The sequence below is a fragment of the Poeciliopsis prolifica genome, unplaced genomic scaffold (assembly GCF_027474105.1).
Source record: "Poeciliopsis prolifica strain line A6 unplaced genomic scaffold, Auburn_PproV2 SCAFFOLD061, whole genome shotgun sequence".
Lineage (NCBI taxonomy): Eukaryota > Metazoa > Chordata > Actinopteri > Cyprinodontiformes > Poeciliidae > Poeciliopsis > Poeciliopsis prolifica.
Window position 1 is genome coordinate 1632501 of NW_026562436.1, and position 25806 is coordinate 1658306.

The following is a 25806-nucleotide window of genomic DNA, read 5'->3' on the forward strand; positions in this document are numbered from 1 at the left end:
TTCTCAAATGTAACTTCCTGTTTCATGACACAAACAGCAAAACAGGCACGTGTGACGCTAAATGGTAACCTTTGTTTTTTATGGCCTGAATCTCAACTCCAATTTCTACTTCTAGCTTTTAAACCAGAATCAGTGCAACAAAAGGTAGTGACGATACCTTACACCTTATGTTTCCCTTCAAAGTAAATATTTATTCAAACGTTTAGAATTTAGTTTCCAACTAAATGTTTGAATCTTTTTTTCCCCCACACTAAATATTTAGAATAAAAAGCTGAATATTTGATTAGCTAAATATTTAGTTTCAAAGTAAATATATATTTAGAGGACAATTAAAAAAAGAAAAATAGAAACAAATTACTGGGGCAACACCTAAAGTGATTCAGTCTTGCCAGTCGCAGGAGTTTTTACAGAAGTTTGCAAAACTTTATTTTGATGGTCCACTTCCTCTGTTCAGCAGGCCAATTTGAATGTCAGCTAAATATTTAGCTTGGACTTAAATATTCAGTTAACAAGTTAAATATTTAACTTGATTTCTAAATATTTAGTTAGCAAGTCCTTATTAAGGTCTGAGTTAAATATGTAGTTTGGAAAATAAATATTTAGCTTGAAAATTAGATGTTTAGCTCTAAATATAAATGCTTAGTTTTGAAAATATGACTTTAAAAAATGGATACTCTTATTCTTTTTTTTCTTCTGTAAGACAAGCTAAATAAACCAAAACATTGCTATAAGAGTTTTACTGTGTAACTTTACAAACAGCAGCTCATGATAGATAGAATACACTGAAAAGCAGTTTGATCTGCTGCTTCCTGACGCCGAGAGCATCATCAATCTGTTTCTGTCTCGCCCAGCGTATTGGTGTTTCTCTTTTGCTTCATTATTTATAACGAGATGTTCTTGTTGCTGACGTCTGGGTCACGACCATGGTGAGGTTCCCTCTAAAAGCGTTCCTCCGTTCTTCTCTGACCTCTCTCAGCTCGGCTTTCTTTCACGTTTCATGCGGCTGGTGAGGAAATCCAGAGCATCTCTTTATTTATTCATGGATTAAAAGCACAGAGCTCACATACCTGTGACAGGGCGTCAGACACACAGACACACACACCCCCCCACACACACACACATTTCTACTCTGTCTGTGTGACAGTGGTCATATTTTCAGGTGTACACACACACCCTGATGACCAATGAGTCATCTCCAGTTCATTTCCAGATGTTTGATATTTAAGCTGTGAAATTTAATTTATTGTTTACTGCACTTCTTAATCTAGATTTATGGAAAATACGTGAGACTTATAGAAATATCTAGAACGGAACGGAAGCTCGTTGCTGCAGCTTCTCTCATGTTGCTGTCAGCTTCATGTCAGTGTCGCTCGTCAGTTTCCATCTCAGCTTTCCATCAACTTTAGACAAATGTGAAACATTTGTAACATTCCTGTCGTCCCGCGTCTTTTTCACTTTGCATTTAAAAATGCAGTGGAATTAGCTGAATATCTGTTGAGAGAAAAGGAATACATTTTCCATCAAAATACTCAGAAATGTCCAAGTTTTATTCCTTGAAAATGTGAGTCAGATTAGAATTTCTGAGCTTCAAAAGTTGAAAATTTGCTGGAACAAACTCTGAAATTCTGAGATGAATCTAAAAATGTTCAAGTCTTGAATCTCAGAAATGTCATATTTTCATTTGAGTTTTTCTTTTCTTTTTTTTTTTTTGGGCAGAAATCTACTTCTGTTTTTTTTTCATTCCGACCTTTTGTAACCTCTGTGGCTTTAGACAAAGGTGAACGAATGTCTGGGAAATTCTCCCACAGCAGCAGAACTTTATTTAAAATTTATTGGTTTCACTTTAACTCACAGCAGATGTGAACTAAATGAGACTGAATGCTGAAATCAAATTAAAGCTGATTCAAACCATTAGTTGAAGGACATGCACCGGGTTACTCTAGCATTTTTATTTTTTTTTATGTTTTTTTTTTCCCTTCTATCAAATTTCATGTAGCAGAGGTTAAGAAATAATTCATCAAAGTGTACAGTTATATTTACTTCAAGAGTCATATTTATATTCACATAGCAGCTTATGATCGCTGGTTTTAGATGGTGACAGTATTTGTGAGCAGTTTCCGGTGATTTTCGGGAGGTTTTTGGCCCTGTTGAGCACCGGTTGCTCTGCTGAAGGTCGAACGGTAATGAAGCATCCACGTCGTTTTGTGTGGCGCCACCAGACACATCCTTTAACTTGACATTTAGCTTATGAGGCAATCAACAAAATGGGAACTCATTACTGTGGATCAATAGGCTGGTGAAGGCATCACAAACCGCTCAGACGCAAATGTTTTACACGCTGGTCCCTGTAAATACCAGCATGTTCCTTGTTCAACTGGCAAGTGAATTAAAACCGGATTAGTTCAAATGTCAACTGAAGGAGAATTATTTGAATAAATCTGGGACGAAGATACGCTCTACTGTTGAAATGTTTCTTCTGTTAACAAAAGCTGCTGGTTGAATGAGATCAACTAATGTAGCACTAATCTGAAACGCTTTCCTTGACTTTATTAATAAATAGGGCATCTAAAAGGGCTGTGAAGGTTCTTTTGTTTGTTTGTGTTGTGTGGAGTACTTATGAGCAGTCAGTATTTTGCCCGCAGTACGCAACAATTAGATTGATGTCAGACTGGAGAATCTGAATTTTTAGGTACAGCGTTCGCAAAGGAGGTTATGTATACATGGATTGGGTAGTGAATACTCAACAGAATATATGATCAAAAATATATTCAATTATTGTTCCACAACAGCTGAATGGAGTTTACTCCCAACTTTTGCTGTCGCCATTTTGTAGATTAGAGTTAGTAAATACCTATGATTTCATTATGTTTTAGTTTTATAAATGCAAGATATAGTTATAGTTTTTCCCCATAAATTGTCATTTTTATGTGTTTTAGTAAATGAAAATATTTCCTCAATTTCAGTTTCTATTTAATTCATTTAGCTAACTATAATGACCCTGGTGATTAGCCCAGGTCCCTCTTGAAAATGCAATATAGATCTCAACGGGGTCTACTTGGTTAAATAAATAAAATTAAAAAAGAGCATTTCCCCTCAGGGGGACCGGGATTTTGCCCCACAACAAGCAGTGGTCCCCATAACATCGACAGAAATAGATTCCCGCAAGGATATAAAAACCTAGTTCAGACACACACACACACACACACACACACACACACACACACACACACACACACACACACACACACACACACACACACACACACACACACAGTCTGCTTGTGTGGCTGCTCTCTGAAGACACAGAGTGTGAGGAGGGTTTCGATGACTTCTGTCTGCAAGCGTACTCAAACAGCAGTGTTTTCACTGAGCAGAGTGTCTGCCAAACACTTCACCACAGACACACTTCCACACACAGATTTGTATTCCCGCCGCGTGCTTGTCAAGAATTTCATTGACTGTATTCATTCCCTAAGCATTCCCTCTCTGACATTTCCACCTAATCCCGCTCTAATCTCAGCTCTAAACCCCACATCCAAATCTGAAGTGCCCTGAAGAGAAGGAGACATATTCCGGCTGTGCCGTACTTGCCTCTCTCTTCGCTTTCTTTTCGAGGACGTTTAATCCTCACAAGGATTAAATATTTTCGCATGAGAAGACACACGGCGTCCCAAAGCCGCTGCAGTTTGGAACGCGCGACCGCCTGCATGTTCCTCCCAACAGCCTCATCTGTTACTGCATAACCAAACAATGTTAGCTGCTGTTAAATTATTATTCTTTGTTCTGGCTTGTTTGGTTTTTGTCTCTTTCCCACATCTACACAAAACCTGTGCAACCTTGGATTAATTAAAATAAGGAATATTAGAAAAACAAGGAACAACAAGCACAGTGGAGCAGTTAGCACTGTTGCCTTGCAGCAAGAAGGTCCTGGGTTCGATTCCCAGCCTGGGGTCTTTTTGCACAGAGTTTGCATGTTCTCCCTGTTCTTGCATTGGTCTTCTCCAGCTTCCTCCCACAGTGATCATATTCACTGGGTGATCACATTTACCCACCGAGAATTTAGAGATTCAGCCTGGATCTGCATGAAATGGCTCGTTCCTGCTTGGAGCTTGATGGTGACGATGTTCAGCAGCAGACCGTGGAAGACAAGAGCGACTGTGGCTGTTACTATGCTGCTAAGATAAATAATAAAGTCAGGTTTTCAAAAAAAAAAATACATAAATAAAAGAACATAGAGAGAGGGAGAGAGAGAAAAAAACAAGAGTGTCAATTTATAACCCAGGTGGGTAGACTGTTATCAACAATTTAACATAGGTACAGCTACAGACTCTTTGCCTCCATTTCACTAGCATTCTATGAATGAAGGAAAAAATTGCCAACATATATTTAACTTGTCTCTGTACCTTTTAGCACTTAACAACAGATGAGTCAGTCAGCAGCAGCTCTAACCCACATCCCTCCTGACCCGTCCTCTCCTGAGTGAAATTAAAGCTGCACTATGTAACTTTTATTAAAAAATATATAGATTTTTTCCATATATTTGTTAAAATTGTTATTATGTGAGAGGCAATCTGTGAAAAATCTATTTCCTCTGCCTTCTCCCAGTACTATCTAGAAACAATCAGTCAGAGGCAGGATAGTTTTTATGACTTTTGGAGGGGGGGGGGCGATTAAATTTTTTGTCGGGGGCGGCAGCCCTGGTAGCGCCCCTGGATACCATACATTTTCTGGACTCAAAATGCTCAGATATCAGATCTAACTGGAATAGCAACAAAATGTAGCAGTGCCAAGTATTTGGATTGGACTGTAATTAACATATTTGTAGGTGATTTAGAGCTATAAAAAATCAGTTGAATGTCCTGAGGAGAATCTGTTGCTCAGTGTAAATCCTGACTGTCCTTCTCTTTTTGACTCAGTTTAGTCTTCACATTTCCACATGAGCAGGAGATAAGCACACGTCTATCTGCTGCTGCTGCCACAGCAAAGGTTAATGAGAGCAAGGAGAGGTAATTATACACTGAACGAGCTCAACTGCTTTATACAAAAAGGGTTAATATAAATGTGTGTAATTAAACATGTGGGTCAACATGAGGAGGCAGGAGCTCCATGACTCTGTGATGGTGATTTGATTAGTTGTTGGTCTTAAAATTATCTGACAGAAACGTTTCAGTCGGTGATCTAGTTCCATGGAGTAGATGTGCTAACCACTCTGAGAACATTCATGTATTGCTCTAAAGCTGGAATATGTAACTTTTATGAACAATTCTTTTTGTTTTGTTTTTTTATAGACATTTGTTAAAACTGTCTCTATGTTCTGAAAGTATAATACGAGACTCCTCTGACTCCTCCCTACAGTTCCACTGCCATCTGCAGAAATACGCCGCTTGGTCGGAAACAACAGATCACATCCAGGAGGAGGGACTTAGTGCTGTCAATCACACTCATTTATGTGCTGCTCAATGTGCTAATGGCAGAGAAACAACTTACTGTTACAGGGAAACTGTTTATCCACCGACTTTGATGGCTATGCTAATTAGCTTTAGCATTTGTAGCAGGATACTTTGTGGTGAGCCAAATATAGCTTACTAGAGAGCAATGGGGGCAGGGGTGAGCATGAGGGTGATTGTCAGCACTAAGAACTCCTCCTGGTTCTGACTGGTTGTTTTTTTTATCATTATTTTCTTAACCTGTTAAAACACCACTGAGACCCAGATCTCAGTTTCAAGAGGGATCTCGACAGAAATACACCATTCTGTTGTTTCTAACTGGCATGTTTCTGTAGTTAGTACTGGGAGCACTGGGAGAAAGCAGAGGAGCTTAAATTTGTCTTGGATTATACTCTCACAACATTTAGTTAATTTTAGCAAATATAGTATGTAAAAAATGTATTTGTTATAAAAGTAACATCTTGCAGCTTAAGGTTCTACTTTGGCTCAGGCTTTGAAAGATGAGGAAAAATGAAAAAAGGGAAAGTTTAATGGAAGACGCCAGGAAAAGAAAGCGTAACACGCTGTATATTGGGAGCATGACTCTGCTCCTCCTATTTTGACCTCTTTTTAACAAGAGCGGTTGTCTCCTAGGTGATATTTCTGGCTGAACATCCATCCATACACAGAAAATATTGAGCAATATCAAAGCAAAGGAGAAACAGACTTACCCAGTATTAAACTCCAGTGTTGCGCTACAATCCATTACATGGTTGAGCAAAGTAATGCATTGTTATTCTCACACTCTGCTCGGTCGAGAGGGAGAAACACAGAGGCGCGTCTTCACAGCCGCTGTTCTATATATTAGTATTTAAAATGAATTTGTGGATTGGAGTGGAGGAGGAAGTGAGCACAGCTGCACCACAAAACCAAACCAGGGATGAGGCCATCTGCTCATGGCTGGACGCTGAGGCACCTGCTGAAAACACACATGCATGCACGTCCACACACACACATACACACACATACACACACATATTTTTCCATCACACACAGATTTTTCTATCAGTTAACATTAGTGTACATTAACTTTAATGACCAGCAGGCTGGCCTTTCCATTCAGACAGTGTTGCTAAGTGTCAACAATGAACTGTTCAGCTGTTTCCTACAACAGGTAAATTTAATGTAAAAAACTCTACAATTCTGGGATTATTCTCAGAATTGTTTCAGAACAATCTTGGAAATATAAGCTTGAAAAGTCATAAAAATTTTCTTTAAAAAAATGCAAAATTTTTATTTATTTTTAGATTTATTAATTAATTACAAGAAACTTTTCTGAGTCTCAAAAGTAAAAAACTTTTGAAACCAGAAATGTTCAGAGTTTTTTCTCCCAGAAATATATTCCTTCTTTTTTTCCGTTTTCTTTCTATAGCCATCTTAGATTTTTTCGTCACTATTTTGTAAAAGAAAGAAAAATATTAAATCAACATGACTCCTGGGATGGAACCAAAATATAAAATACTCTTAAAGAGTTCCACCTGTGTATACAATATAACAGCACCATCAGTGTGTGTGCGTGTGTGAATCGGTGAATGACTGATGAGGTTCTTTGGATGTTCTTGTCATTTTTTTTCCAAATCTGCTGCTTTAATTTCTCATGATTGTTGCTGGAATTCATCTGATAACTTCTGACTTGTCAAAATGTAAGTGATTGCTGTCTCAAACGTTTCAAACTCAGAATTTTCCTTTTTTTTCTTGAATTCTCTGAGATTAATCTCAAACTTTAGGATGTTTTTTTTCTAACAAATTTTTGACCTTTCAAACTCCAGAAAATTCTGGAGAGTCTTTGGTGGAAATTTGCTCCAACTTTTGTTTTTTTAATGAACAGTGGACCTAAAACGCCGTTCTAATTTCCTCCCCTCGCTCCATATGTTGTCACATTTTAAGGGCTCCGTTCATATCGGCGAGGTGGAACGATATTCTGCTGCTGTGTTTTCATCAGCAGGTTTGTGGGAGTTGTGTGTCTTTGATCAAGGTCACCGCTGAATTAATTGAGTCTGTGTTGAGGCAGATTTCCTTTCAGCAGTTGCTTTACTTTGCCTTACCTGTATTTATCCACTAATGTATTTTATACAACTAATTATGGGCAATCAATGATGATAAAATCTTACTAAACAGATGAAGTTTATGTATCCAGATCAAGATAAATATGCTGTAAAAAATATTGTATTTTTGATGGTCAATGTTTTAATTTAGCAGCAGTAAGATTATGGTGGCTTTTCTGTTTTGAATGAAACTTTCTGATAATGTTCTGCATGTTTGTGACCAATATTTGTACATAAGCATAAAGCCTTCATTTTGACTGTATTATTCTTACCATGCAAATATAATAGCTCCACATTAGCAATAAACATAGCGGATACTAGCAGTTTTGACTAAAAAAGAAAAGCTAAGCAAAGTAATGCACATAAAAAGAACTAAAATATTAGCATTAATAATGATGCATATTTTCATGTAGTCACTATTACTGAATATGTCAAAGAAATGTAGTTTTCTGATGTGGAAAATTAGTTTTACTGATGACTTTTGTTATGTCTGTAAAAGAACTGAATAAACTTTTTTTTTGCTCCATTTCCAGGATCATTTAAAAGAAAACTAGGATTTTTTTTTTTTTTTTTTTTTGCATCTTCAGACAATAAAATGTGGTTTTCCACCCTTTAAATCATGTTTTCGTCTTTCAGATAAAAAACAAAACAAAAAACAAAACCTGACACTTGTTAAAACTCTCTCTACTGGTTCTCATTATCAGCCGTAGGAAATATGGCTCATAAAATCATATGGTAGTCAAACCCTACAAGCACCATATATTAAGAGTCATTATATTTTTGCTTTGATGCTGGGAACTTTTCAAAATGTTCATCCAAACTTGAGAGGATCATTAACTTTAATGAGGCTTTATGGGTTTGACATTTTTTTGCATACACAACAAGCTGAATCAACAGCGTTGCTAATGAGCTTGTGTGTGTGTGTGTGTGTGTGTGTGTGTGTGTGTGTGTGTGTGGGTGTGTGTGTGTGTGTGTGTGTGTGTGTGTGTGTGTGTGTGTGTGTGTGTGTGTGTGTGTGTGTCTGAGGCTGCAGGTTAGGCGTGTCAGAGGGAGCTGCATGCGTGCACGCCGCTCGGCGGTCAGTTCGATTGCTGCTCTGCTTTCAGTTTCAGGTCATTTCACACGCTGACCCACTCTGCAATTCAAGCAAAAATTGAAAGATAACATTGACTGGGGTTTGTGTGTTTGTGTGCGTGTGTGTATGCGTGTGTGTGTGTGAGTGGGGTGGGTGGAGTCAGCATAGAGTAAATCATTAAACCAGTGCAGTGTGCATTCCCAGCACCTCCATTTGTGCTGCATTTAACATCCCAAACACTGGATTATTACTGCAGCTGAAAAATTATACACTTTGTTTACAAAAAACAAAACCAATAATTACCTAACAGTTGTTATCAGTAATGTTACTATATACACACATGGACAAAATTGTTGATGCTCCTCTGTTAATCACAAAAATCAGAAAATACTCACGATGGACTTTGAAATAACTCAAAACTGATAAAAGTAATCAATAAAAAAAAATCTGAAAATTAATCAATAGAAATCAGATATTGTTTTTGAGTTGTGTTTCAAAAAATTTATTTAAAAAAATAACCAATGAAACAGACCTGGTCAAAAAATGTTAATGCCAATTTATTAAGACAGAAAATGAAAACAGAAGCTGACCAAAGTCCTGTACGATTCAATAAAATAAAACAAGATAATGAGAACAAAAACATTCTATTTAAAAATAAGATTAAAACAAAACACAAATATACTCACTAAGTGTCATTATAAAAGAAACTCAAACTCAGTTTTTTATTAAAGTTTGAGTCATTCTACAAAAAATCTTTGGGTGTTTTGAACTTCTGATGTTTCTTATGAGTTCTGAGACAAAACAAGAAATTCAATGACATTTACACTGTGTTCCAAATTATTATGCAAATTGGATTCAAGTATCATAAAGATTAAATTTTTTTGTTGTGCTGTTAATTTTCTCCATGGTATTGTGTGTCAGGGCTCTTTGAATCACTATAATAAATTTCAGAGCTGGTTGATTAGTTTGTCTGATGAGCTCAATTAAAGGAAATCTACTTAGGAAGGATGTTCCACATTATGAAGCAGGCCACAGGTTTCAAGCAATATGGGAAAGAGAAAGGATCTCTGCTGAACAAAAACATTAGGTAGTGTTGTGCTGCATGAAAACATTAGATATGTAACCAAAACTGAAGTGTTATTGTCGTACTGTGAAGATATTTGTGGCTGATTCAGAACAAAGATGGGTTTGTACTGATAAAGGCATAATGAGGAAAGTTTCTGTTAGACAAATTCATGGGATTAAGAGTCCAGCTGTTAAAATGCCCTTACAAAGCAAGAAACAGTTAATTGAAGCAGCTGGTGCCTCTGTGACGTCAGCAAGGAGGTGGTGGAGTCATGCTTTGGGCCAAAATCATGAGGAAAGAGAGAGAGAGAGAAAGAGAGAGAGAGAGAGAGAGAGAGAGAGAGAGAGAGAGAGTGAGAGAGAGAGAGCTAGTCGGCTCCTTCAGAGTCCCTGAAGGTGTAAAAATGACCACAGCAAAGTATATGGACCTTCTGACTTTATTTCATGGTTCAAGAAGAAGAGCCGAACTTTCAGTAGCAAAATCATCTTCATGCATGACGATACACCATCTCATGCTGCAAGGAATACAACTGCTATGGGCATAAAAGGGGAGAAACTTATGGTGTGTCACCATCGTCCTCTGACCTCTGACACTATTGAGAACCTTTGAGTTTCCTCAAACAAAAGATCTGGTGGTGGAATGCAATTCATATCAAACAGCAGCTCTGGGAAGGTTTTCTGACATCCTGCAAAGAAATTCAAGCAGAAACTTTCCACAAACTCACAAGTTCAATGGATGCAAGAATTGTGCAGGTGAAATCAAAGAAGGTCCAATGTTAACATGCAACTCAGTCTGTTAGGATGTTTTTGATTGAAATAGATTTTGATTTTAGCACATGTAACAACTTAATGCTGCACATTCAAAGAATGACCGTTTGCAGTTCTTTATAATCCATAAAATGTTTAGAAAATCTGCTGTGCATTTCGAACAGTGCAGTTTGAGTTTTTTAATTTTGAAAAAAATACTGTCCTCATGGGGAGCTTTGTTCAGTAACATTTGTTCTCTGTTCCAAGTTGTTTCTGTAAAATATGTTTCTGCCATAAGCAGGAGCACAGATAGTTTTGTCCGCATGTAAATGATCGCCATGCCCTGATATTTAAAAACCTTTATTCTGTATCCAAACAGTCTGCCTGCTGTGGTATGAAAAAGTGTTAATGCTCTTTCGAAGTTTTTCAAATGTGACAATAAAACTAAAAATAATAAGAAAAGGATAACTGACTTTAACAAATTTGCTAAAAGAAAAAAATATATATTTTCCCTCAGAACTGGTTTGTGCCTACAGTTCAAATCAAATAAATTCTAACATGATTAATAATTCTAAAACTAAATTATTAATGTCAGAACTCAACATGGCATCTAAAATAAAATAAACTTAGTTTGAATCCAAACTGGACCAGAAGGCTGTTATTATTCATGCGCCTGGTGTGACGGCCTGACCTGCACTTCACTGCAGCAGAAAGCTACGATAGCCAGGCAGCATTCATACAGCCAACCCCCCTTTATGTGTGTGTTTGTGTGTGTTTATCAGTGTGTGCATCTCCATGGGGATCAGACTCGGTCGACAGAGAATGTGTTCCCGATACTGTTGCTGCCAGTCTCAGCTCTGATAAACCTCTTTAAACAGCCACCAGCTTTTAGAATACAAATTAAGGGACGTAACATAGAGAACAAAAAGATTGTGATTCTTCCGTGTTTAACAGAATCCCTGGAGACACACAGAACCGCAGAGGAGTCCGTTTTCATCGTCCCACTGAAATCTTCTCGTGCGAGCAGCAGAGAAATGAAGCCGGTGCTGTGGGATCTTCCCTTCACGTCACAACCTCGTCCACTTGGTGAAATAGACACAGAGGTTGCTTTCCTCCAGCAGTGGATGCTAAATGAGCCACACTCAAGCGGAGCCTTTGCAATCTCATGAAGTTCTTCCTCACAGCCGAGCCTTGTCGAATAATATTTACTCTTCATCTACAGAATTTTAACAGCATAATTTTCAGCAAGACTTTAAGCTTTTCAGAACTGACTGCCATTGGAAGGTTTCCCTCTTCAGCTGATTTTGGATGACAAATTCAGTGGTCAATTAAAAGATAAGTCAGTGAATTCGTAGATAATTATTGAAGCACAGATTTACAACCTATGAAAATGCCAGACTTTAGGAGGGGCTGACAGGGGCAGTAGCCCAGGGCTTCAGGTTTTGGGGGGAGAGACCAAAGACTTTGAATGTTTTTATAATGAATGCATGTTTCACATGGTATTTCATTTAAAAACTCCCAGGGCCAGAGTAAGTGTTGTTTTGTAAAGATTGCTACATTTTGTTTAAAGTTCACAATACTCAAACACTTGCATATTCTGACTTATAGTTCACATTTTGGGATATGTCTCAGATGAGACATTTCAAATGCATCAGCCAGCATATTAATATTCTGTAATCTGAAATAATAAAATGCGGATATTATTATTATTATTTTGTGTAGGGGCACTAAAGCTGACTGTCCCAGGGCCCTCATTCTTCTAAAGCCAGCCCTGGTTAGAGGTGACCTACACATCACGGATTTGATGAGGAAATGTTTATTCCCGGCATCAGTGACTTCACTTTGAGTCGGAGAAATGACTTGTGAAGATCTGTGGTGTGCCTACGTTAGAATGTGCTGGTCAGTCGTTCCCTGCTGATTGCTTGAGTCCAGTTAAAAACCCTGTTCATGTTTTTACGGCACAGTTAAACCCAGCGCGAGCATCCCGGCGTCGTTTGAATGGATATTCTCGGGTTGCGTTGTGTTCTTTCAGGGCTCAAATGAAGCTGCACACACAGGTTTTCATTGCTCAATCATGTCATTGTTGCCGGCCTCTTCTCAGCTTCCAGCCCAGACCGTTAACAATGGACGGCTGTTTGGAAGGTTCACAATGCGGATGCCATTTAAAAGATTTAGTTTCAAACAACATAGTCAGAGCCGCTGACAGAATGAGAAAAGCTGCGTGTCTTTTTGTTATTCTGCTTTGATTAAAAAAAAAAAAGAAAAAACAGTGGAAGATAAAGTGGGTGGTGAGATCTGTCTGACATGTAGCGATGTTCAGCTTTATTTCAATCACTGTGCATTCTGAGTCAGAACCAGTCAGGAAGTCCATAAAACTAAACTCCAATAATACGCTAAAAAATCTCCTTGCAGTTTGTTCTTTGACGGAAATCAAGATGGAAATTTAACACAGTCGCCCAAATGTTCCAATAACCACTGAAAGATGTGATTAAGCTGCATGTACGGGTTGTGCGCTGCTGGAATGAGGCGCTATCATTCCTGAATCAGAATAATAGAGAATAATGAACTTCAGGGACACCATGATGAAAAGCAGGCCCAGAGGAAGAGGTTAGAAGCTGTAAAACCTCCACATCCAGACTGATCAAGATCAACTTCTGACCCAGTGTTCTTATGTTTCTAAGTTATAATCTGCTCCACTGAGAGCAAGAAACGTAGCTGCTATGTTATCATCCTCACCATCTGAGAAGGGAGTAATAAGCTTCACAGAAAAGCCCCGATAAGCTGAATAAGAGAGATCAGAAAATGTCATTTCAGTCCGGTTTGAGGAAATAGGTGAATTTATTGCCAACATCATGCCGTCCTCAACAATAGATGCTGATTGTCACTTGCTGTTTTGGGAGTATATATTTTTATCTAATGGCATTTCTGTGAAACCAGACTGTCATGATTGTACTCCTGTTTTATTTAGTTGCCAGTCGCAGTGTAGCTGTTGAAACGTCTGTGAACCTGTCTGGAGGTTCTGCTGCTTTCCTCTTTGAGACGAATCAAAGGAGGAAATGTAAAATTCCAGCTACTCATTTATCACTTTATTGCTTGCATCGCTTCTGCTTAAAGTCTTTGTGGATTTTTAATAAAATAATACAAATAATGCAAATAATACACAGAATTATTAGGAGGGACATTATTCAAACACCTCGGACAACTTAGGACAATGTAGGACAACGTAGGACAGCATAGTTGCGTGATGCAGATTTGTATCTATCGTAGTGACCTCTGACATTACCATATTTTAAACATGATAAATAAGAATTTGCTGCTCTTTGTGTGGGAAATGTTTTGGTGATTTTTGTGTAACTCTGATACATTATTGGAGCTGTTGTCAGTCAGTTGCCGTGGCAATGGGTCTATGTGTGGCCTCATCGACACAGAGAGGGATAAAAAAAGCATCCGAGTGGCTTTGAGTTGTTCTTTAACGTTTTCTCTGCATTAGTTTCTCCTCAACGTGGTTCACTGTGATGAATGAACGTCTCCAGGTTGCGTTCTGTTAACTGAATTGTAAAAGAATCGTCTAAATTTCCGGATAGAAACGGAAACATGCAGCGTGTCTGCAGAAATTCTGGGATGCTATGCACACTTTTTACCTGAGTATCACATCATGTTATAGAAGAGATGAATGCTTTAGACATAATCCTATCCTTATATCTTATGACGAGTCCGGATGATTTCGGTTTTTATTTTACCTACCATCTGAAATATTTGCGCGTTCCCTCTGACGTCCCTGATTGATCGGTTTGTCGTCGGTCTGCCACCTGACATCCATCTCTGTCTGACCAACATGTGAACCACTTTGGCTGCTAGATAGATAAAAACAAAGCACCTTTCAGTGCCAGGGGTGATTCACTGCTGCACATGTCAACTTAAGTTTCAAAATGGAAACTGGAGGGTTTCCATTTTGATGTGACAGCTCATAGGCTTGGAGCTTTGTATCTGTCAGAAGCGAGAAAGATGTTAGGAAAATGTCTTCAATATGAACGGACATTTTTTTCCCCTCGATTTGACATCTTAACTGTGTTTTGTAGCCATTATGCACATTTAGAATTAGAAGCTAAAGGAGGAACGTGGCTCTTGTTGTTTTCCGACTAACAAGAAGAAGGTGGGCTGATCGGGTGGAATCCTAATGAGAGGCTTTTGTTGTCCCTTCTTTTAGACTTCTTTCATTAGGGCCACACTGAGCTGCCTTAATGATGCTGCACAGTAGATGGGCATTTTGCTGTGGCTGCCAGCATGCAGCCAGTTTTTGAACTTCCAGAATGAATTAAGTTGTCTTGAAATCCTACTGATGTCCTGAAATCAACTCCACTTTCCTGATAATAATCAGATTCCTTCTTTTTACCTACCTTTTAATGTATTGCTCCTGGTCATTACCAATGGTAAAAACACACCAGTGGGAGAAAAACATAACATTGTATTTTTCAGAGATATGAAAAACAAACAAAAAAGACAGCATCAAAGGTTTTACTCAAGCCGGGATTATTGAACTGAAAATAAACACCTATACAATGGACAAATATATTTTTTTGATGTTTTTGTTGGTGGATGATCTGCTCTGTCATCTTCCCCTTTGGGATATTCCTGCTGTTGGATTAAGTTCTGGACTCTGAGTAGGTCATCACAAAACTTTAAAATCCTTACTGGGGCAGCAATTCTTTTCCATTGATTTGGATAAATGATTTTCTTTGGTTTTGCTGCTGAAAAATTAATTCATCTTAATTTGAAGCATCTTATCTTACCTTTGAAGGTTCGAGGCTCAAGCTGCATTTTGAACTCTTCATGGTTTCATTCATATAAAATGTCATTATTTTGAGGGACTCGTTTCACTAAGTGAAACACATTTACACTGAGATTGATGTTTTCAGACCTTTACTTCTGTTAATTATGATGATTTACCTCCAGCAGCAAATGAAAACATGACATTTGGAGTTTGAATGTCACAGCAGGCCAAGAAAAACATTTTTAATATAGGAAGGTGGAAAAGCATGTTTACAGGTTGCCTCATTGGAAGGCATATTCAAATTTAATGAATATTACTGACCCTTTGAATTTGCACGTTTCTGGTACGACCATAAATCGGTCGCACAAGCGACATCCTCCAACAGCAGCGATGGACCTGAAGCTGCCTCTCCAGGTTCACTGAGGGTTGATTTCTGCTCCAAAAAATAATCTGATTGGACACTGGAACAAACTATTGTTGTGCTCAGGTTGTGCTAAAAATAGTTAGCCTAGCAGTGCAGCTATTCAGACCTAAATTAGCATCTCAATGCTAAACATGTCAGCGTCCACAGTCCACATTTCTAAAGAAGGATCAGGGCTTCCTGAAACCCTTTTTTTGATTAAAATGCAATTAATAGCACTTAATTACTGACAGACCCTGTAATTAACTCCATTTAAAAACTTCAATCAAGTCCCACTGCGAGGTTCAACAAAATGGATTTTATAGGGAAACAGCTTCCAGATGTAAATACGGTTCTTAAAAGGAAGAGCAGATTTTACACCATGGAGGACGTGCTGAAGGTCACACAGGGACATCTGCTGTGTGACACGTCCAAACCGGGCGCTTGTAAACCATCCGTCCATGTCTGTGTGTCTGGGTTGAAACAGCGTTACAGAAATACGGCTGTTCCTATGAATTACTTGTTTGTGTACTGCATCAGGAAGGAACTGCAGGTCCCAGTCGGCTGATGCCTTCAGGATAATGAAGCATGAAATGGTGTTTGGTTTTCAAGTGTCTACCTGCGAAAAGCTCTGAATAAACTCCTGGATGAATCGTCCCAGAAGGGTTGTTGCTCGTTTCTGATGAGAGAGATGACTCAACAGCTAAGCAATAAAACGAGAATCTCCCCGGATCGGTTTCAATCCAGAACCACCGACAGGGAATATCAGCGGAATCAGATTCCTTGTTGCAGTTTACGTACCGTGTGTAGCTTTCTTTGGTTCTCGAGTTAAATGCACGTTGCTTGTTATAACAGCAGATAAACCTGTTGTTAGGCCCTGTGGGGGTTTTGCTTTGTCAAAAAGTTTAGCAGAAGAATAATTTAATAAGCACCAGCCGCTTCAAGAGACAAAACGCCCAAAGCAAGGCTGTTTGCGCCCTGATGGACTGATGCGATTCTTCATTTTTATCCTCAGTTTGCTAAGTCAGATGGTTAATAGCTGCGTTTTCTGCATTTAAAATGCTTTTGTTGCTGATTATTTGCCGTTTTAGAAGTTATTGTGATAAAAGGTCCTCCTGCAATGGGTGGCGTATTCACAACATTCAAGTTGTGATCATGTAGAGCTGCTCTTTGGTTCAATAAAAAGATGACATTCACCTCCTCACAAGATCAAACACAGATTTGATCTCTTCCTCTATCTTCACTATCTTTCACCATGACATTATATGTGGCATCAGAACAATAATCATATCTTTTTGAAGCATCTCTGATGTAACTGAAAGGAGGAATCTGCAGGAGGTGGTGCAGAGAGTTTCTATTTTTTCCCCTCTTCTTGAACATCATTTGTAAGACGAGACGTCCTCAGAAGTTTGGGAGAATACCTCTCATCTCTCTGATACAAACTCTGGCAAGTCAGTAAAGAAGCTGTTCAATCAAATCCAGTGCAACAAGAATGTGTGGCGCATCCCAAGTCCGTACGGCTGCTGATCGTATCGAAACAAAACGACGTAGTGGAAACAAAAAGATGACAAAAGCATCTTTCTGTTCCCACAGAAATCTTAATATTAGTCCTGGGACTCAAGTGGAAATTTTAATCGAGTTAATTGCAGAGTTTGTAATTAATTAATTAATTGTGTTTAAATTAAAAACTGTTTATGGACAAATTGAACAAAATTTTAAATTCAAAAATTTCTCATCTGCAAAATGATTAAATATAGACATGAGCTCAACAAGAAATATGTTGTTTTTAATATGTTAATTATGTCATTTAACCATCAGATTGGTGCACAGTGCTGTTCTACCCATTCACCTCTCAACCTGGTCATCCTTTAGGAAAATACACGCTGACATTAGTGTTGGGGACACATGCTGCTACATGAGCCTCAGATGCTATTTTAGGCTAGAAAAGCTTCGCTGCTATGCTAGCTCCTTCTAGTACAACTTGAACACAATGGTCCAATCAGATCGTTCACTGGAGCCCAAACGAATCCCCACTGGGCCGAAAGAAGCATCGTTGTTGTCCATCGCTGTTGTTAGCGAAGGTACGTCACATTTACAGACGTACCAGAAACATGTGAATGCCAAGGTTCTGACCTATGTGACCAAACATTTTTAATTCATCAATATTTATAGAATTAAGTGAAATTAATGACGTAAATTCATTAGCTGTGAGTTTTTCTTCAACTGACTAAAAGTCAAACCTCTCAAATCATCTCCTCACACTTCCTAATAAATAAATCATAAAATCTGATTGAGCTTTATCATCGTCAAGCAGACATAGTTTGGACGACACTTCAATTCAAGTCTCTGAATTGTTTTTTGTCAAATAAAAAGCGTAGCAGCTAAACAACTTAATCAGCACTATGTAAATATAAGTTTTACATAATACATAGAGAAGATGCTGTGTCAGCATGTAGCTTCCCTTCCACTCGGACTCATCATGTGCCCATGCTTTCAGATTAACAACAGTCCAGCACTGTTGGTTCAAATTATATTTCTACATAGCAAATAATGTAGTAGAGTGATTATCTGTAGTTCTTTCCTCTCAAGCTGTCTGATGTGATTTGCTCCCAATCTCAAGTTATTAGCTTAATGTCTCTCCGTTCGTAAGTGGAGATTTCTGGTAATTCGTTTGTAGGGCAAAAAAAGTCTTCTCTATTTTTTTGCTCAGGGTTTTAAATCAGAGCTGCATTCGTCTTATCATCTCATCTCAGATTCGTTGCTGCTCCTTTCTGATTCTGCAGCCTGAGCGGTTTGTTAGGAAGAGAGCAGAGAGGGAATTTCCTTCCGGCTTGATGGCTCCAATCGCTGCTATCGGTTCAACAAAGCAATTTTAATGAGAGCCAAAGGTTTGGAGTGAGATCTCAAACTCCTCTGATATTGTTTTCCTCTCCTTGCCTTTTAATTGGCAGACTTTGAGAGAGCAGCACTGCCCCACAACTCTCCTCTCCTCTTCTCTTCTACCAGACTCCATCGTTCCTCTCGTGGCTGTTGTTTTTCCTCCCACCACTAATTTGATCCCAGCTAAATGTTTGAAGAATCCAACTAAAATCTGACTCCTAACTATCTGTGAGGTTGCTCAGCTTCGATTATTCATCTGACAACTGAACCCAGTTAGTCACGCGTCACCGAGGATGATTAATCGACACATGCCTGGTTTGCATGGTGAAACTCGTCGGTCTGAAGAGAGAGAGACAGAGAGAGAGAAAGAGAGATAGAAAGAGAGAGACAGATCCTACATTCAGTAAACTTTTGCATCACGGGGGAAAAGCAGCAACATCCATCTTTTTATTGTCTAATGATGTTGCAGCTTCATTTGTTTTGCACGTCGCAATATTAAAACCACATTAAAAGCTCATTTTGATTCCGTCTAAACAAGCCCTCCATCCGGCGCTGTCTGTCTCCGTCTGTGTGTCCCCTCTCATTAGACATCATTGTTAGCTCGGTTCAAAGGCAGAAATATGCCCATAAATAAGGTAATTGGGATGAGCGTAGCAGCAAAACAAAGGCTTAGTAAATGCAAATGGACTCACACAGGAGACCAATTAAGGACGAAAGAATTGTCAACCATTGACTTCCTAGAAAATCCTGTCAGCACTGTAAAGCAAATGAGATCGCAGGACGAGAGTTCAGGCAACAAACTGACGCCGCAGCCTGACGGGGTCGACTCAGCCACAGTGGGAGAGGGAAGCACTTGTTATGTTTTTGGTTATTTTGTCACAATATCTTGGAAAGCTAAACACGACAGTGAAAGGGCCAGACTATAGGGGGTGTTTGTTTGTTTTAAATTAAAGAAAAAAGTCAAAATAAAGACACAAATGTGCCAGAAGAAAGTAGTAAAATCACTAGAAAAAGTGGTTTTAATGAGAGCAAAACGCTGATAGTTAACATCTGTCCTGACTGGCTGGTCTGTCTATTTACTTTAAATAGACTCAGTTGTTTTCTTTAAAGTCCTGATACTGATGATAATTTGATAATATTAAAAGATGAAACAATGTGCCATGAGGAAAAAAAAATATCAATCTATAACTTTAAAAGACGTTTAGCAGTCCACATTTTAATTACATAGTTTAATTACTAATTCATTCTACTAATATTGTGAATTTATTCTGGTAATATATTTAGTTTATTCTCATATTTTTAACATTGGGAACATTGTGAGTTTATTCTCATATTAATTTGCCGTCTTATGACTTAATTCTTGTAATATTCTGACTTTGTGCTCATAATATGTGGATTATGAATTTATTCTTGTATTATTATGCCTTTTTTGTCTTATTTATACTTTACTCATATTATGAGTTTTTTCACGTATTATTACGACTTTATGGTCATCAGACTTTTTTTTTTTTGTATTGTGACTTTATTTCCATAACTTTATGATGTTCTCCTCTCTACACTTTGTCTTTGTTTTTGGAACATTTATTGTGATCTAATAATATTATGACATAATTCTGATGTGACTGTTTCTGTGATTTTTTTGCCATTATTCTCGTAATTTACCTTTTCTGTTTCTTAGCCTGGCCGCCTGTCACTAACACATGCAGGGTTGTGTCGCGATGCAGACTTTCTTGCAGAAAGTGAATTTTGAGGCAATAATTTATGGTCCGAACACCATTCATCACCAACACTAGATCTCAATGTTGCATTTGACTAAAGATGTTAACGTCGGCCATAGTTTAAGGCTAAAATTCAGATTTAAAGCAACGAAGAGAAAAAATGCTCGCCGAGTTGAGCGCTCTCTGACTTCAGAGGGATAAGTCATAAAGAACATTAGAACTGCTTGTTAGCTACATTAAAAGTTACATTAAAGTCATTTTTCAGGAAGAAGGGAAAGCCGGCAACGAAGATAAGAATGGATGAGACGGGTCCAGTCCAGCTTTTCTAAATTGTTTCTCTGTAGTCAGAATCAAACTGCGTAGCAAAGACATCTCCAGTCAGCAGTTTGCATAGCCTCTTTATGGGTCCAGAGCGGCACACATTTTGAGTTTTAACGGTTTATTAAAACTTTTTTCATTCCTGGTTGAGATATGTGCATAATATTGAGAGATAAAAGTGTAATTATTAGCGGAGGCATTGCTTATCAGCCTCTCTAAGGCGATATTTGCGCTAATGTGACTTTTTATTAATCACCATATTAATCACTTGACACCAAGTAAGCCTGAGGCTGCAGTCACTGAAACCCAATGTTCTTGTTCAGTTTTCAGAAAAATTTGCTGAAAAACTTGAAAAAAAATGGGGTATCTGTTGATTTTGTATTAATTTTGCAGATTAAAAAAAATGGTGGGGCATATTAATGTATTTGAAGTCTAGAGGACCACTTACAAACCTGTGGTGTGCCAGATTTGGCCCCTGAGCCTTGAGTTTGACACGTGTGCTGCAGAGTGTCATTTAATTGCCAAAAGGTTGTAGATGCAAAATTCAGGTTCCAGGTTTTCCAGACTCAAATCGTCTTGAGGCAAGATTAATTGGAAACTGACAAACTAGTCTTAATATTAATAATAAAACATATATATTTGATTAAACTGGTTTCAGAATTGCTTTGGAAGGAAGATCAGATGAGCACTTCAAATGGCGCCACTCAGAGGAACTCTGCATGTGACTTGCGGTTCTGCCAAAAAGGAGCAGAATCACAGATAAAGCTGAGCAATGAAGAGAACTCACAAAAATAAAAGTGTCAGGACTTTTTCTGAAAATGTTCTGCCACCATGAGGCTGGGTAACAAAGTAGTGTAATCCCAGCATTGTGTGGAAGGAGAGGACAAGTATTAATAGGTGCGCCTGTTCCTTGCTTCTGCACATCAGAGACGCGTCGTGCGTTGAAAGAAAACCAACCGCCATCACACTTTCATTAATCGGCCTAACATTTCACAGGCGTAGGGGAATAAGCTGCTTTGGTAAATAATGCTCCTGCATCTCCCTGCAATTGATGCTGTAACATGCACCATTTGATCTGAAGCTAAGTGAGCCGGCTAATGTTTCTTTTATTTATTTATTTTTGTTGGTCGTTAAAGGAATGTTAAAGAACTTTACAGCAGAAGCATCACAACCCACAGACAGAATATGCAAGGCAAGATTTATACTAGTGATACTCAGATGTTGCAGGATTGACCCAATAATAACATCACTTACGTATCAGATTCTCTGTCCACAATAATTAATCTTCACTCATCAGACAGACCGACTTTCTGATGATCAGCTCCAGGTTGTAACTCCATTCTTAAAAGTATCTGCAGTGATACTTTTAAGTATCTCTGCGCTTCCATTGATCAAAAGAATTGTGCAAATTGGAATCATGAAAATGAATTTGCTTCATGGAAACAGAACATTTTTTTTAATTAAAATGTGTTAGGATAAGGTGGATTTCAGCTATATTTTATTTTATTTGTGTTTTTTTTTTTTTTGCAAAACTGCAATGGAAATACTTTTTTCTGCATCACACGAGTTGCATGATCGACAGCCGGATGTTACTACTGACTCAAACCACGAAGAAGACGACAGGCAGTAGTAGGTGGATGATGGATTTATTATTTTTTTTGGACAATATGCAGCCAGCTCCACCAAACCTCTCACAGCATCACCGTTTGTAAAAAGTTGGCCGGCTAATGTTGAATCCACAGCTCTTCTGTAAAATGGCCGACTACAATTCCCCCAAAATGCCGCATACGTAGCCTTTCCCAAGTAGGCGGGGCTTTTTGCTCTAATGCTGTCTAATGTCTTCTCTGATTGGCTGATAGACGATGAGCGCTGGCACCATGTCGGAATGATGATACAATAGCAGGTGTTCAATGTACTGTGGTGCTCAGCTGTTCAGTGATTAAACTACTGTTGTTATTGTAGAAAAGTCTAGTCTGGGCATGGCTCTGGTAATGGATGTAGTGTTGATGTGCAGATCAACTCTCTCCTTTTTTTATGTTCTCTGAAAAGAAGTTGGGAAATTCATGAGTTTGACTGTCAACTGATTGTTAATGTTTTTGTTCATGATTTCTGCAAAGAACGTTTCCGTTGCATTTTTTTAGGTGCATAGCTACACAGTCTTTTTGTATACATTTCTCAACTAATGTGTACGAAATATATATCAACATAATAAATATATTATATTATATTTATGTTTGACAAAATCTCCATGGAGACTTGTTCCTACCAGACACAACCTTCACATCAATGGGAGCAATGGAATTAGTGATGCTTGAAATTTTAGAATGGATGTTATCCACCAACTCATCTGCATGGTTGCAGTATAAGGAGGAAGAGAATGACCGATTAAAAGCTTCTGCTGAAAGAGACAAAGATTTGCACACATGGAAACACAACTCCTGAAACTCAAGGCAGACGGTTGACAGGGTTATTAGAATCATTAGCATTTATTCACACTAATGGCTCCGTGGGATCTGAGAGGATCTAGTTTCGGGTTTCTATGCTGAGGTCTCTTCTATAGAAATTTCTTGTAGCTGTGCTTTTGTTTTGCTTCTGTGGTTCTTTAAACGGCTGGAAGTTGAAGAAGCAAAGAGAACTCATTGGGCTTTACATACTGTGTTTTCTTTAACATTAGTGAACATATCTCCAGAGACAGAAAAAGCTCTTGTTGACAGCTCAAAAACATATTATTGCATCTATTTTAAAACGAGCTTCTGGAGGTCTCAATGGTTTTCTTCCAGGAGTTTATGAATTGCGTAAAACTCGACGACTCCAACCTTTATAAAGTCTTCCTCCAGTTTAAGGAAGCCTGCTGTTTGTTGTTGCAGGGGTGAGTGGGAAGACACAGGGTGTGTGTGAATGCAAACATGCAGGAGGCTCGTGTGTGTGTGTGTGCGTGTGTGTGTGTGTAAATGCTGCTGTGTGCTGTTTTTGAACCAAGCTGCTGGAGATGGCATTTTAGAAAGCACGGCAGAGCGGTTTCCCTGTCTATGCTTTTCTTTTTCACACCTTCTTCCTCCCACATGTGGGGTTGACTCCTGTCATGCTCTACTGCCTGGTTTCTGTGCTGCGCTGTCTGTGTGTGTGTCTGTGTGTATAATCAGCATTTTGTGTGTATTGAATGTGGAGTTAAGCTCATCTAGGTTCTGGCTGCTCTGTCTATATATACATGGCATCATTTCTGAAAAGTTTACAACCAGCTTTGACTTTTTGATATTTCTGAAATATTACAGCCAGAAACTGTAATGTGTTGTATTGGATGTTTGTGACACACCAAAACAAATTGGTATATTTGTAGGAAATTAAATGAAAATGGTACAATGATTGCCCAATTCTTTTAAAAATCAGCTTTTGTTACCGTTATGCATCTTCTGAAGTATTTCTCTACCAGCTTTGAACTGACGAACATTTTATCCCATTCTTCTTTGCAACATTGCTCCATCCTCCTTCGATTGGATGCTTCTGTTAAGATGCGTTTTTAAGTTTTGTCTACAGATTCTTAATTGGATAGAGGTCTGGACTTTAACTGGGCCACCCTGATGAAATTGCTGTGATCTAAACTATTCTTTTGTATCCTTGCATGAATGTTCTGATGCTGTCCTGTCCTCCAACTTGAGTATCTGCCTTGTATTTCCTCATCTTCCTGCACTGCTCTGTCATCCGAAATGCTACGAAAACACATTGAAGTTTGTTGTTTTCACAGACCAATAATGTGACAAATAGTCAGATGCTGTAATGGAGGACACAGGCACAAACACCCAGACCTTACTCTTCAAGTCCTTTTAGTTATTTCCTGTCTTGACACTTGGAGTGACTCATCCTTTTATTTCCTTTTCTTCTCAGATAACGAAGCCCCCACAGTCCCCCTCTCCATTCAGTCTCCAGTGTTGACAACAGCCGGCACAAGGCAGGACGGATCTAAAGGTAAAACTTCCAGCCTCGCAGCAGGAGGTTTCCTGCAGTCTGTGCTGGCCCAAAGAGGACGCCTCGTCTCCAAGAAAGGGGAGGTTGTTCCCTCTGCGCTACCCCAGAATCTGGTTCCTCTCCTGGGCAGGGGACTCAGTGTCAACTCCTTCCATGGAAGCAACCCTCAGGAGCATCAAAGCGAGGGATTACCGACGAGGGCAAAGTCCCCAGCGTCAGCTGCGGCGTCGGGCCAGGGCAGCCGTCCAAGCCAACCGCCGTCCACAGACACACACTCTCAGCTGCCTCACACAAGGACACACACACCTGAGCCAGAGGCGGAAATAACCACTTTACCAGACGTGGGCAGTGAAATGCCTTTATCAGGTATGTGTCAAAGTCAAAATGACATTCTGAAATACTTAAATGAAATAGTGTTTTTCTGTTTCAAGCTTTGAAAAATGTTGAGCCTGAATATTTGTGTTGCAGCAATTCCTGCGCTCTTTATTAGCCCAGCAAACCTTAAGAACATGGAAGAGACTGAGGACAAAAGACACTGTTTGAAGTTAAATGAGATTTTTGCACTCTGCACCAATAAATACCGTGGATATCTGAAAATGGTTTTGAACACAATTTTCTTTCGTTCTTTCAATGTTGGTTTTCCTATGAAGTGGCAGTTTGAATTTCCTTTTGAAAGAAAAACAATAATATCTCCAGGGCTTTTCCAAAACTAAAAAGCTGTTTTATGCTGTTATTATCATCTTAGCACAGCTAGCTTTTGCTATTTACATTAAGACATACGCTATTTAAATCTTGTGTTTTTAGTATGGCGTTTTGTTTCAGTTTGTAGAGAAATTACTTTTTTTTTTTTTTTTTTACCATGAAAGAAAACTATCAGTCACTTTCTTCTTGGATTATTTGATCTCAACAAATTATTAGCTTTCTTTATACTACAAAAGATTTCCAAAATATGCCAGTTTAAGTGCTATATTAATCTATTCTACCAAATATTAAAATTCAGAGACATAGTCAGTATTCTAGTCTGTCCAAATTCAGTCCTAAGGATAATTTTTCCCTATCCTGTTGTATAATTTTGTTAGCTGTTAAAAGAAACCAGAAGATAGATCTCAGATGAAAACCTCCAATTCTGTTATTTGAGGTTTATTGATGATCAAATTGAAAATTCACCAAAATACACTGAGTTCAGTGTTTTTTCTCTCCACTCCAGGAGCATCAAACCCAATGCAGTCTCATAATTTGAATATTTTATTGTTTAAAGTTAAACAATAAAACTGAACCACATCTATCCTCATACGGTAATGCATGATGGGAAAACCTCCGTTGGAGGAAAATACTAAA

General features: G+C 38.5%; 1 protein-coding gene across 4 annotated transcripts in view; it reads left to right on the top strand.

Annotated features, from left to right (window-relative positions):
- The window catches only part of LOC129379814 (seizure 6-like protein), a 59290-nt gene that overhangs the window by 14753 nt on the left and 18731 nt on the right, over positions 1–25806 (top strand). For all 4 annotated transcript variants that reach the window (XM_055060701.1, XM_055060702.1, XM_055060703.1 and 1 more), the window contains exon 2: positions 24388–24834. In XM_055060701.1, coding sequence (XP_054916676.1) covers positions 24388–24834 — 447 coding nt within the window. The remainder of the gene's footprint in view (positions 1–24387; positions 24835–25806) is intronic.